This window comes from Ahaetulla prasina, chromosome 5 (genome assembly GCF_028640845.1).
Source record: "Ahaetulla prasina isolate Xishuangbanna chromosome 5, ASM2864084v1, whole genome shotgun sequence".
NCBI lineage: Eukaryota > Metazoa > Chordata > Lepidosauria > Squamata > Colubridae > Ahaetulla > Ahaetulla prasina.
Genome location: NC_080543.1, coordinates 93,090,407 through 93,102,340, shown reverse-complemented (window position 1 = coordinate 93,102,340; position 11,934 = coordinate 93,090,407). Strand labels below are relative to the sequence as shown.

At 39.1% G+C, this 11,934-nt stretch overlaps 1 protein-coding gene across 2 annotated transcripts in view; it reads right to left on the bottom strand.

The window, feature by feature from the left end:
• Positions 1-358: 358 nt before the first annotated feature.
• Positions 359-11,934, bottom strand: part of SLC9A7 (solute carrier family 9 member A7) — a 69,131-nt gene continuing 57,555 nt past the window's right edge. For both annotated transcript variants that reach the window (XM_058185702.1, XM_058185703.1), the window contains 3 exons: positions 9,395-9,477; positions 7,762-7,867; positions 359-2,274 (listed from right to left, as the gene is read on the bottom strand). In XM_058185702.1, the coding sequence (XP_058041685.1) occupies positions 2,032-2,274; positions 7,762-7,867; positions 9,395-9,477 (432 nt within the window). In that variant the 3' untranslated portion in view covers positions 359-2,031. The remainder of the gene's footprint in view (positions 2,275-7,761; positions 7,868-9,394; positions 9,478-11,934) is intronic.

The following is an 11,934-nucleotide window of genomic DNA, read 5'->3' as shown; positions in this document are numbered from 1 at the left end:
TGGTACCCTTCACACTCTTGCTATAGAACTTACTCTCAACTACTTCCTTGGAAAAAGAGTGCTAGTATGGTACATGGGCCTGTTCTACTAATTAATTAGTACAATTAGTTCATCTAATCTTGTTTCCTGTCTGGTTTACCTTGGAGGGCTGATAATTCATAGGATCAGACATGTGAAATGAATTGTGAAGTGAAAATCATTTAATCTCTACATTGTTATTCAGCATAAATTGATGTGTTTGATTTCTCCACAACTAATCTAGTTATATGTACTTCTATGAAAAAGGGTAATTTAAAGTAATATTACTTTTTGAAAAGTTGAATCTTCTTAGTTAAATATTGATCAGTGACACCATAAGTCATGGTAAAGTAACAGACTTTATTACATAGGTAGGTTCAAATGTAGTTTTCATTTCACAAACAGACTAAAAATGAAACAGCAACTAAAAATGTATTCAGAATAAGAAACAAAAATACAAGAATGTGAGAGCATATTTTTATTTTCCTAAGCATTTTTAAATTATAGGGCAGCCCAATAGTACCCATTAGAGTTGAATCATTACACTACAATATTATTAAACTTTTTTTTTAACAGCTAACCTGAAAAAGAAAGCTGTAGAGAGTTGCCAAATTACACCATGGAAAGCAGATGCTCATTTATAATTAGAATTGCATATGCCTTATTTGCAAATGAGCATTGCTTTTATCTTAGGCCAGCATTTCTCAACCTTGGTAATATTAAGATGCATGGACTTCACATTGAGTGGGGAATTCTGGGAGTTGAAATCCACACATTTTAAAGTTGCCAAGGTTGAGAAACACTGCCTTAGACAAGGTTTCCCTAGTTCGGTCACAACATGATACTCTTTATTACATAAAAGGCACTGTGCCATTTTTAAACATCAGGGTCATAGTGCCATATGCCACTAACAAACACACCAACGCTGTCTTTCTAACTGATTATGTTTACACCTTTCGTTCTGATGCAAACATCAGAGAAACAGGTACAGTTTACAGTAGTCTTCTCCTGTTAAACAAAAGATACACCGCTTAAATCCAAATAAATGGCTTTTATCCGATGATCTCTAGCTTGGCCATGCTGATTGGGGATGTTAATAACGGTAGTTTAACACATCTGGAAGACATCGGCCTGGGAAAGATTACAATAGCCTGAGACAGATTCTATCAATACTTCTTGGGCAGTTGTACAGCAGTTTGTAACTTCACTAGACCCATTCAATATTCTTCACATTTGTAATAGAAGAGTGTTACCGTCTACAGATGTCTACTGGAGAATATTAAGGGCACGAGGCAGAAAACATATATTTTAGACAGCAACAACTCAGCTTGTGATGCAACCACAGGACTCACACTGAAAGTCTCAAAAAGTTGTCCAAAGAGCAATGTATATATATATATATATATATATATATATTGCTTTTTTTTTCTTTCCTTGTTCGGATACAGAATAATTTAATGTCAAACTTTACTAATACAAGTGTTCTTGAAATGAAAAGGGACTTTTTTCTTCTTCTTTTTTTTTGCAACAAATCCAGGAAAACGCTCCTATGGAAATTACGTCTTTTCTTCCAACTACATTTTTCTCAAGTATAAGTCAACACTGCATCTTTTGTCCCTGACAAAAGTGACCAAAGACTTCTGATGAAAAGGCCTTCCATGGGTCAGAATTATTTTAGCCGCCGTGACGGTTCATATCCCCATAGTGCATAGAATTAGAGGAACAATGATATTTTGCTTTTCGTTTCAAGGTTGCGTTTTTCCTTAATATGACAACCTTAGCCATTTTCCATTCACCACCATTTTAGAAACTGTCAGCATCTTGAATTTTTTTTTAGAAAGACACAGGAGGGGGGGGAGAGGGGGAAAGGGCATCTTGAGACTTTAAAAAACTTACATTGTACAAGAGACATTAATTTACTCGCTAAGCGTCTCCACTGACAACTGGCCTGCAGATAGTGTGGATTTGAGGGCACTGGGCCTATCCTTTACTGCTCCATATGCCAAGCAGTCTTCATGCATCCATCGGAAACACGAGTCGTGTTCCTCTGCTCATCACCTCAGGTGCTTCTGTTCCCAGATCACTTTCCAAGGCTTCTTCAGAGCTACACTTTGCCTTCCTGCCATCCAGGTTGATAACAGCACCATGGGAACTAGAGGAGCCATTAGCAGTTATTGTTGTGTCTCCGTAGGTCAGTGTCAAGTCACTGTCATTCAAGATAAAATCGGAATCTTCATCTCTAAGCTGTTCTTGGTTCTGAAATGTGTTCAAAAAGGTTTTTAAGGAAAACAGCAGAAACATCCATTGCATCTTAATGGAACTGTCAGAAATTTTGTGGAGCTACATCCCTCATATGGAAGAGACTATATTTTGGGAGGTAGCTTTGGAATATACTAGTTTAATAGTTCCATCTATTCCCCCCCACTCCACCAAATAGAGATGTATTGTCAAAACTGTCAGCTCTTTGAGATAGTCCAGATCAGGAAATCAAAGTTTTGAATGATAATAATATTTTTATTAAAAAATTGGAGCAAGATTCTTGAAAGACTGAATGCACCTATTCTGTCCCTGCCTTTAGCTCAGAAAAGTAGAGGAAGTTAGCTCTAAGACATTCTCAAATTCCATTCCAGCGTCAGACTCCATTTCTCTTACCTGACTACTATCACGTGGTCTCCTTATTTCTCACTGCCCACTACAGGTACTGAGAGAAATTTTCCTCTGAGGATTTGTTTTCGGTTCTATTGATTTTTATTTTGTTCTAAATGGTATTTGAAAGGTGGCCTTTCAATAAAACTATTACAGAGTCCAATCCAACAATATGGTCTGTTGTGATATCTGGGCTGCAAAAATCCAGGTGACCTCTAGATGTCAGCAAAGTGATCAGAGACCCCCAATTCTTTGCTGCCATCTAGTAGTTATCCTTTTTTTAAATTTTGGGCAGCCTAAATATTATAGAAGTTACATAGATATGGTAGCTTCATATAAAGATGTCTTTTCATTTAATTTTCCATCTATAGTAAACCTCTACTAGTAGTCCTCAACTTACAATCACAATTGATGCAGTCATAAAATGAGTCATCACATGATCAGACCCAATTTTATGACCATTTTTTAAGCAAAGTCATTAAGCAAATCACCATGGTCTAAGCAAATCTGGCTTTCCAAATTGACTTTGTTTGTCAAAAGCTAGCTGGGAAAGTCACAAATCATGATTATAGGACTGCAAAACACTGCAACTATCATAAACGTGAACCAGTTGCCAAGCATCCAAATAGTGATCACTTGACAGTAAGGATGGTGCAATGATTGTAACTTCAAGGGCAGGTCATAAGTAACTTTTTCCAAGGCCACCATAATTTCAGACTGTTGTTAAATGAATGGTCATAAATCGAGAATTATCTGTACTTATTTTGCAGAGTACTATGGATCAGGTATTCTCATGCACTTATTTTGTACTAGAGGTATGTTCACCAACAGGTGATCATGCTTGTCCTCTACTGCATTCTAGAGGATACCATATGTATACTTCAATAATCTGCTCAGCCTCATTTCAACAAATTTAACTGATTTGTACTGGCCTGTTTTGACCATCACTATTTAGATAATAAATAAAACCACAAGATAAATGATGTTTCCAGCTGTGTGTTTGGAAAAAAATGCCTTTGGATAAAAACCAGTTTTGGTAGAAAAATTTGTTCAGAAATGCATATTCATATGTAACTCTATGAGGCTTTTATTAAATAAAAAAAGTGGTTGGTATGAAAATAGCTGGGAAATCACCCTGAGGGACAGGAAGTATCAAGGCAGTAGTTAGATAAACGTGGCTTGAGGCAAGGCCAAGAAAAGGATTTGAGAAAACATCTCAGAGTGCCTCCCTGATTTACATGGAATTAAAGTAAGCCTTGGGGGAAGCAGATTCCAATTGGCAAGACTCTGATACCATAACTATTAAAATAAAAAGAGTCTTGTCCTACATGGCATTGGTTTTTTAGTCTGGTCCACCTTGTTGGGCTTACAACAGCACAGAATTTATGAAAATTGTCATTGGAGGGAGGCAATCAGAAATATCTCCTAAACTAGTATATCTAAACTAGTGCATTCTACATTTTGCGTGGAGCTCCTTAAATGGAATGCAAAAGAGGTTGCTGCGTAATCATCTCAGACTCTGATGAGGAAACCAAAAATAAACACTCAGTTCTTGAGCTGACCAACATATTGCTGCCTGAGGAATTGCAGGCAAAATAAGCTATGTTACTGGAGGAGACACAGCTGCAGCCAATCTTAGAAGATGAGGACTCTGAGCTGTTACCCCACCCAGTGCAAGCACTCTGGAGCAGGGGTCTCCAATCTTGGCAACTTTAAGACTTGTGGACTTCATCTCCCAGAGTTCCTCAGCCCACAAGTCTTAAAGGTGCCAAGTTTGGGGACCCCTGCTTTAGAGAGCAGAGCAGAGCAGAGCAAAGGCTTGCAAGGCTCCTTGCCAGAAAGGAATGTTGTTCTTCCAGATGAGCCACCGACATTGATTCTATTTAAGAAGTGCAGCAAGTTCAAGACCAGGGGTGAAATGCTACTGGTTCGGATCAGATCAGCTGATCCAGTAGCGATGACAGCGGGTGGTTCGGAGAATCGGCAGCAAAAATCCCTGCCCACCCCCCGCCCATGCCCAGCTGAGCCCGCAATTGTCAGAGCCTTTTTTTTACTTTTAAAAGCATTTTTTACAACCTATTCAGCCAAAGAGGTTGTTAAAAAAATGTTTTTAAAAGGCTCTGACAATTCCAGCTGAGCTGAGTGATCGTCAGAGGCTTTTTTTTTTACTTTTAAAAGCATTTTTCTACAACCTCTTCAGCCAAATAGGTTGTAAAAAATGCTTTTAAAAGTAAAAAAATAGATTGTGCGCCACAGCTGATCACCCCCCCGCACGCTGTTCTACTTATCGCATGTTTCCTTTTCCGTGCACTGCACACATGCACCTTGCATTTGGTGCATGGTGCGCACTGGGCATGCATAGCCAATTCAGATTTCACCACTGTTCAAGGCCCTCCATTAGAGACAACCATTCATTGACCCAGATTCTGTGTGCCTTATCTCTTGACTTAAAATCTCGTCACTGTGATTCTGGGTCTGGATTGGCTGAGGACCCTGCTATGACACTGGATTCTTGGACTTCTGACCACTCTTGTGCCTGCTGTTTTGCATTCAGACTTTAAAGGCAAACTTGCTGGCCTTTAACGGACTTGGTTTCATTTGTGTGGGTGTGGGTGTGTTTGCATGTATATTTCCTTTGGCTGCTTGTTTATTTGCTTGAAAATTTCACAGTAAATTTGCAAACCTCCCTATGTATTTGTGAGTGCATGGCCTGAGACAGGATGCTTGCTGATAGATCATTCACTGATTGATTAGTCAGATGCCACTTCAATTACCTATTCCCAAAATCAAATCAAATCAGCATTTAAAAATAGACTCATTGTTTGGTACGCAATGCACAAGCCTGAACTTGTGAGTGTTGGCTACCTTGTGACTAATTATATTATTCCTTATGGGAAAAATGTGTTTGGTACTCTAGTTTTTGGTACTCATTGCAGCTTCCAGAACCAATTAACAATGATTACTGAGGTGTTACAGGTGGTCCTTGACTTACAACAGTTTGCTTAATGACTGTTCAAAGTTACAATGGCCCTGAAAAAAGTGACTTATGACCATTTTTCACCCTTATGACCATTGCAGCACCCCCATGGTCATGTCATTTACATTTGAATGCTCAACAACTGACATTTATGAGGGTTGTAGTTAGTGGTGAAATCCGGCTCGCACAAACCGGTAGGGCTGGTGGCAGGAGGTTCTGCCCACCCAAGACATCATTATGTTCTGTTTTTGACCCTCTGCGCATACACAGAAGGCTCTGTGTGTGAGGCACGTGCAAGCATAGTGAGCATGTGCACATGCACGCTCACATTCCAGAACCGGTAGCGAAGTGCATTTCATTGCTGCTTGTAGTGTCTCAGGGTCATGTGATCCCTTTTTGTGACCTTCTGACAAGCAAATTGTAGAAAATTTGATTGTAGAAAATATGACTTCAGTAACAGAGTTGTTAATGCCTGGAATGCACTACCTGACTCCGTGGTCTCATCCCAAAATCCCCAAAACTTTAACCTAAGACTGTCTACTGTTGACCTCACCCCATTCCTATGAGGTCTGTAAGGGACGTGCATAAGAGTACCAGCGTGCCTACCGTTCCTGTCCTAAAGTTCCCTTTGGTTGTATTCATTTTGTGTGGCTATTTCATGCTTATGCTTATATATATTGTTGTGTTTGATAAATAAATAAAATAAAAGTCAATGGGGAAGCCAGATTCACTTAACAACCATGTTACTAATTTAACAACTGCAATGATTCACTTTACAAATTTGGCAAGAAAAGTTGTAAAATTGGCCAAGAGTCACTTAACAATTTTTTTTCTTAGCAACATACATTTTGGGCTCAATTGTGGTTGTAAGTCGAAAACTACCTGTACTGTAACCATATTAAATGAAATTAGGTCATTTAATTTTGTCATATGCATCTGTCTTTAACATTCCATGCTCCAAAGGTAGCTATAAGCCCAAAATCAAAACCAAGCACCTTGTTTTCTACAATATTGTATGAGATAAAGGAAATGTCCTAATTAATGCTCTATGCTCTAAATTTCTAACTCTCCCAGTAAAAAAAGAATAAAAATTGTATTATTATCTAAAGATTCTTTCCTTGTTTCCCCCAAAATGACAGCACATTTGTTCCCCTCATTTCTTCCCAATGTGCTTACATGAGGAGGAAACCTAAAATTGTATTCTTTATTAAGTTTCCACTTTCCTAAAAGTGTTTTGTTTTAGAGTAAGTCACAATTTTTCACAAGTACAGTGTAATTGTAGGGACATCTTTTTCTTTTATACATGTACACTAAATTCTTCACTTAATCTCCATATTCAATATTAACTAGAAAAACCATATATAAACTTAACATGGAGTCCCAGTAATCCAAAACATTCTTTGGAGGCAGAGAAAAACAATCCATCTGGATCCCAGGGGACTTTAAAATGTTCCAAAAATAACCTGACTCTGGCCTCTCCGATTCCTTGCATTCTTGCAGATAAGATCTCCTAAATTCACTTGAGAAGTATCTGGTTCTATTTGTTGGACTGACACACTCCCATAACTAAACGGTACCAGATTAGCCATGCATAATTTCCATACTGTGTCCTATTCTACATCAAAGCAACTACATTTGCAGCTAGGGCAAAATATATCCATAATTCTGATGTGGGGGACACAGTGTGAAAGAAATGTAGACCAGGCCTTGAAAGTGGGAAAGGAAGGTGTGAATTGTTAAGAGGGGGAAGAGTTTCTGAAAATATGACTCAGTCCTGAGAAAGAGGAAAATATGAGAGAGAAAAACCCCTCAAAACAACGTCACCTTGATTTTGGTATAAAATAGGGAGAGACAAATTTTGATAGGCTTTCTAAATTTGTTCTTCTACCCTACAAGAATAAAGAACTTGGAATCCTTACTTTGCCTATTTTTCCAGCTCACCTATCTCAAAGGGTTGATACTCAATACATCTCATTTCCAGATTTGCAAGCAAACTTTATTAAAATGTATTAAATTTGCATCGTTATTTCTTGGAATATTTACCCTTTTCATTCTCTTCTCCCCCCTACCCCACAGTCTGATGCAATTTAAGAGTTTGGTAGGCAACAAAATGCACTTACCTCATAAACCTGGGGACTAGTTAAACAACGAGCTATCAATCCACACCAACCTGGGAGAGTTGTTGTGAGAGGTGGACCACTGTGGGTCAAAATGGGCTTGAGGTATCTGCCACATTTTATTAAGGAAAATACACCTATCAAGGAACCATATGTAAATCATTCAAACTACCATTAATAGATACAGTCATCTCAGCCTGTTCTTGTACTGAACTATGAATTATGAATAGAGCTAGCCACCAGGTATCAGGCATCATAAGGAGAAAGGAAAATGAAGAATTCATGGGACAAAAGGTAATCAATCATCAGCCAGATCATAGAGCTGATTAAATAAAGAGGCCTTCAGAGGCCTTAACTCTCTCCAATGTAAAAACAAGCTGTGAAACTAGTGGAGGAACCATCTGTGAAAACTATTTATAAACCAAATTCCATGAATAAATGTTAGTTTCAAGATTAATATAGGCATCCTACAGATGACCCCCATCCCGTTAAAGACCTTGGAGTTTTCATGTCAAATGATCTAAGTGCCAAAGCCCACTGCAAATACATAGCAAAAAAGGCTCTAAGAGTTGTAAACCTAATCTTGCGTAGCTTCTTTTCCAAAAACACTACACTACTAACCAGAGCATATAAAACATTTGCTAGACCAATTCTAGAATACAGCTCACCTGTTTGGAACCCTCACCATATCTCTGACATCAATACAATTGAACGTGTCCAGAAATATTTTACATGAAGAGTTCTCCATTCCTCTGTAAACAACAAAATACCTTATCCCACTAGACTTGAAATCCTGGGCTTGGAAAATTTGGAACTCCGTCGCCTTCGACAAGACCTAAGTTTAACTCATAGAATCATCTATTGTAATGTCCTTCCTGTCAAAGACTACTTCAGCTTTAATTGCAATAATACAAGAGCAACCAATAGATGTAAACTTAATGTCAACCGCTTTAATCTAGATTGCAGAAAACATGACTTCTGTAACAGAATCATCAGTGCTTGGAACACTTTACCTGACTCTGTGTTCTCTTCTCATAATCCTAAAAGCTTTAACCAAAAACTTTCTACTATTGACCTCACCCCATTCCTAGGAGGACCATAAGGGGCGTGCATAAGCGCACAAACGTGCCTACCGTTCCTGTCCTATTGTTTTTCTTTTCTTCTATACCTTTATATACTATATAACCTTTCTGTATGATAGTTACATATATTGTTGTGATTAAATAAATAAATAAATAAATAAATAAATAAATAAAAATCCTGACTGTTATTCAGCAGTGATGTACTCATGTACAGTCAACAACCATATTGTGGCCTGGACCAACTTTCTGAACTGAATATGGAAGATGTCGAATAACATTCAGAATGTTTTCCTTGTAGCTCAGCTGCTCTAATAGGAATTCTTCACATATTCTGTCTTGTACCACTTGGAGGGATAGGCCATATTGGTTTTTGCTCACAATAAGAGTGATTCATTTGGTTACTTCATTTCTGTTTTGGAGCATAATAGAAACTTCATTTAGCAGTTGTTTTTACTGGAACACGTGTCCTGCTCAGACCAGACAAGAACTGGCAGTTTTACAATTGCTTCTTGAATTGCATAGAATTTTGTCTATTAAAAGTCTGGAAAGGATACTTGTGGTCAAAGCTGTACCAAAGCCTGAAGATCCATGCACTTTCTTGTTTTGTCCGATTCCTTCGTTCAGCATCTGGACCATCCTGGGCAGGAAAGACCATTTTGTTACGCAAAGAACATTATCAAATAAAGGAATAATATAATCCAAGTGTGCGCAAGACAAAACTGATCAATGGAAATCATTTTCCAGCAAACTATTTATTTTCAAAGGGGGCAGAAACATAACAGCTACAGACATGTTTAGAAAATGGAACTGGATGAGGGCTACAACCCTGCACTTTGTTTGGAAATGTGGCCATCTTGACAGAAGAAAGTCAAAAAAGTCAAATAAAGGACATCTTAGAGAAGCGGGTGTCCTTTTTGCCAGTTTAACCTCTGATACAAGAATGTTGAAGTGACCATAGCCATATAAATCTGGAGTCCATTTTTGGAAAATCTGCAGAATACAGAACCTAATTACTAAATATACCAACTGGATCCAGAGTTTACTTAAACTGTATGAGCTATCTGAAGCAAGGACAGCTATTTACAAACATGGAGTCCCTCCATACGACATACTATACTACTCCTTATACTACTCCTATTTAGGGCATGAGTATCAGGATAGCATCCTGCCTTTTATCCTAGTTATACAGCTCTAAACGAAATAAAAACTGTCAAAATGGAAATCTGCTTATAGAGATGATCAGATGAGAAATGTCTGTATAAACATAAATAAATATTCTCAATAAATAATTTGACTAGCTATATGATTTTCTTTCCTTAGATGAGCTTGGACGATTGCTGATAATTAGAAGATTCAGTCAGGGCAGTTGAAAACAGAAGGTAACAAAAAGGAAAAATTCCTAGGAGATATCTGAAAAGGAAGTAAGGTTATTCAAAAAGAACATTGTATTTCTCTCTCCAAACTTTTAAAGGAGATGATCCTTCACATATGTCTTGTTGAATGCAATACTGGATATGGTGACTGCCAGGTGTCAGGAGTGTGGGACACTAAGCTTTAACTGTGTTGATATGTAAAAACTAATTTTAAAATGTAAATTTAGGAATATTGCAGGTTGTGCACCAGTTACACCCTTTTCTGGACCACAAACCCTACTCACGGTCACTCATGCCCTAGTCACTTCCTGTCTTGATTATTGGTACACGCTCTACATGGGGCTGCCCTTGAAGAGTATCCAGAAGCTCCAGCAGGTGCAAAATGCAGCGGCTCACATGGTTTTGTGCAGACCTTAGGGTGCACAACCCTATGTAGTTGTATCACCTCTCCTGCGGAAGCTGCATTGGTTGCTGATTTGCTTCCGGATGTAATTCAAGGTGCTGGTTGTCACCTTTAAAGCCCTTCATGCCTTGGGACCAGGTTATCTGAGGGACCGTCTCTTACTGGTCATATCTACCTGACCCACCAGAGCTGGGAGGCAAGGAATATTGCGGGTCCCTAGAGCCATGATGATGAACCTATGGCACGTGTGCCAGTGGTGGCATGCAGAACCCTCTCTGTGGGCATGTGCGCTGCCACCAGCTGCTCTTCAAGGTTTCGTCATGTGCGTGTGTCAGACATCTGGTCCTGCACGCATGCGCACCAGCCAGCTGCTCTCTTCTGGGTTCCGGCGCTCTGGCGCGCACACACTCCACTTTCGACATCCAGTGCTGAAATGGCTAGCCGTCACTGCTCTAGGGAGATACACCTAGTGGGACCCAAAAGAAGGGCTTCTTCCATGGTGGTTCCTTCTCTCTGGAACATAATTCCCCCAGAGATTAGAGTGGCCCCCAGTCTCTTCTGGACAGTGCTGAAGACCTTGTTCTGGGATGGAGTCCATTAAATGGCTTGTGTGAAGTGTTGTCAATGGGGTGGGGGATTATTTTATTAATTTATTACATGATTCTCTTTTTTATTAGTTTTCTTGTTTTTATGTGAGGTTTTTATATTGTTGTAGGCTATCTTGAGTCACCATGTACGAATAGGCAGCAATATAAATTTCCTTAAATAAATAAATTTATCTATATAAAAAAGGCTGAATGTATGTATGTTCCAGCATAACTCTGGACCGCATCAAGCAATTTCAACCAAACTTTGTACACAGATGGCTTACTATCTGGAAACAAATACCGTGGAGGTAAGATTCTCTCTCTGTGTGTGTGTGTGTGTGTGTGTGTGTGTGTGTGTGTGTGTGTGTTCCAGCATAACTGTGGAATGCCTGGGCCATTAAGGAGAGCAAATACAGCATCCTAGAGCAGCAATTGTTTGATGTCAGTTCCTTCGCAACTTCCTCTAGAAAGGCAGCATGACGTTCTCCCTCCAATAGAGCAATGGGGAAACGCCTGATGGATTTGGGGCAAAGTGTCAGGATCGTAGACCGGCAGGAAAGAGGAGTGCATGGGAGAAGGAGAGGGCAGGGATGATGGGCATAAGAGTAGGGGAAAGAAAGGCCCCTCTCAATGGCTCCCTTTCAGACAAAGGCTTCGACATCTATAAATACCTGGGCAATGCTGGGTTACCAGCTAGTAAATAAATAAATTACATACATACAAAATTGGAG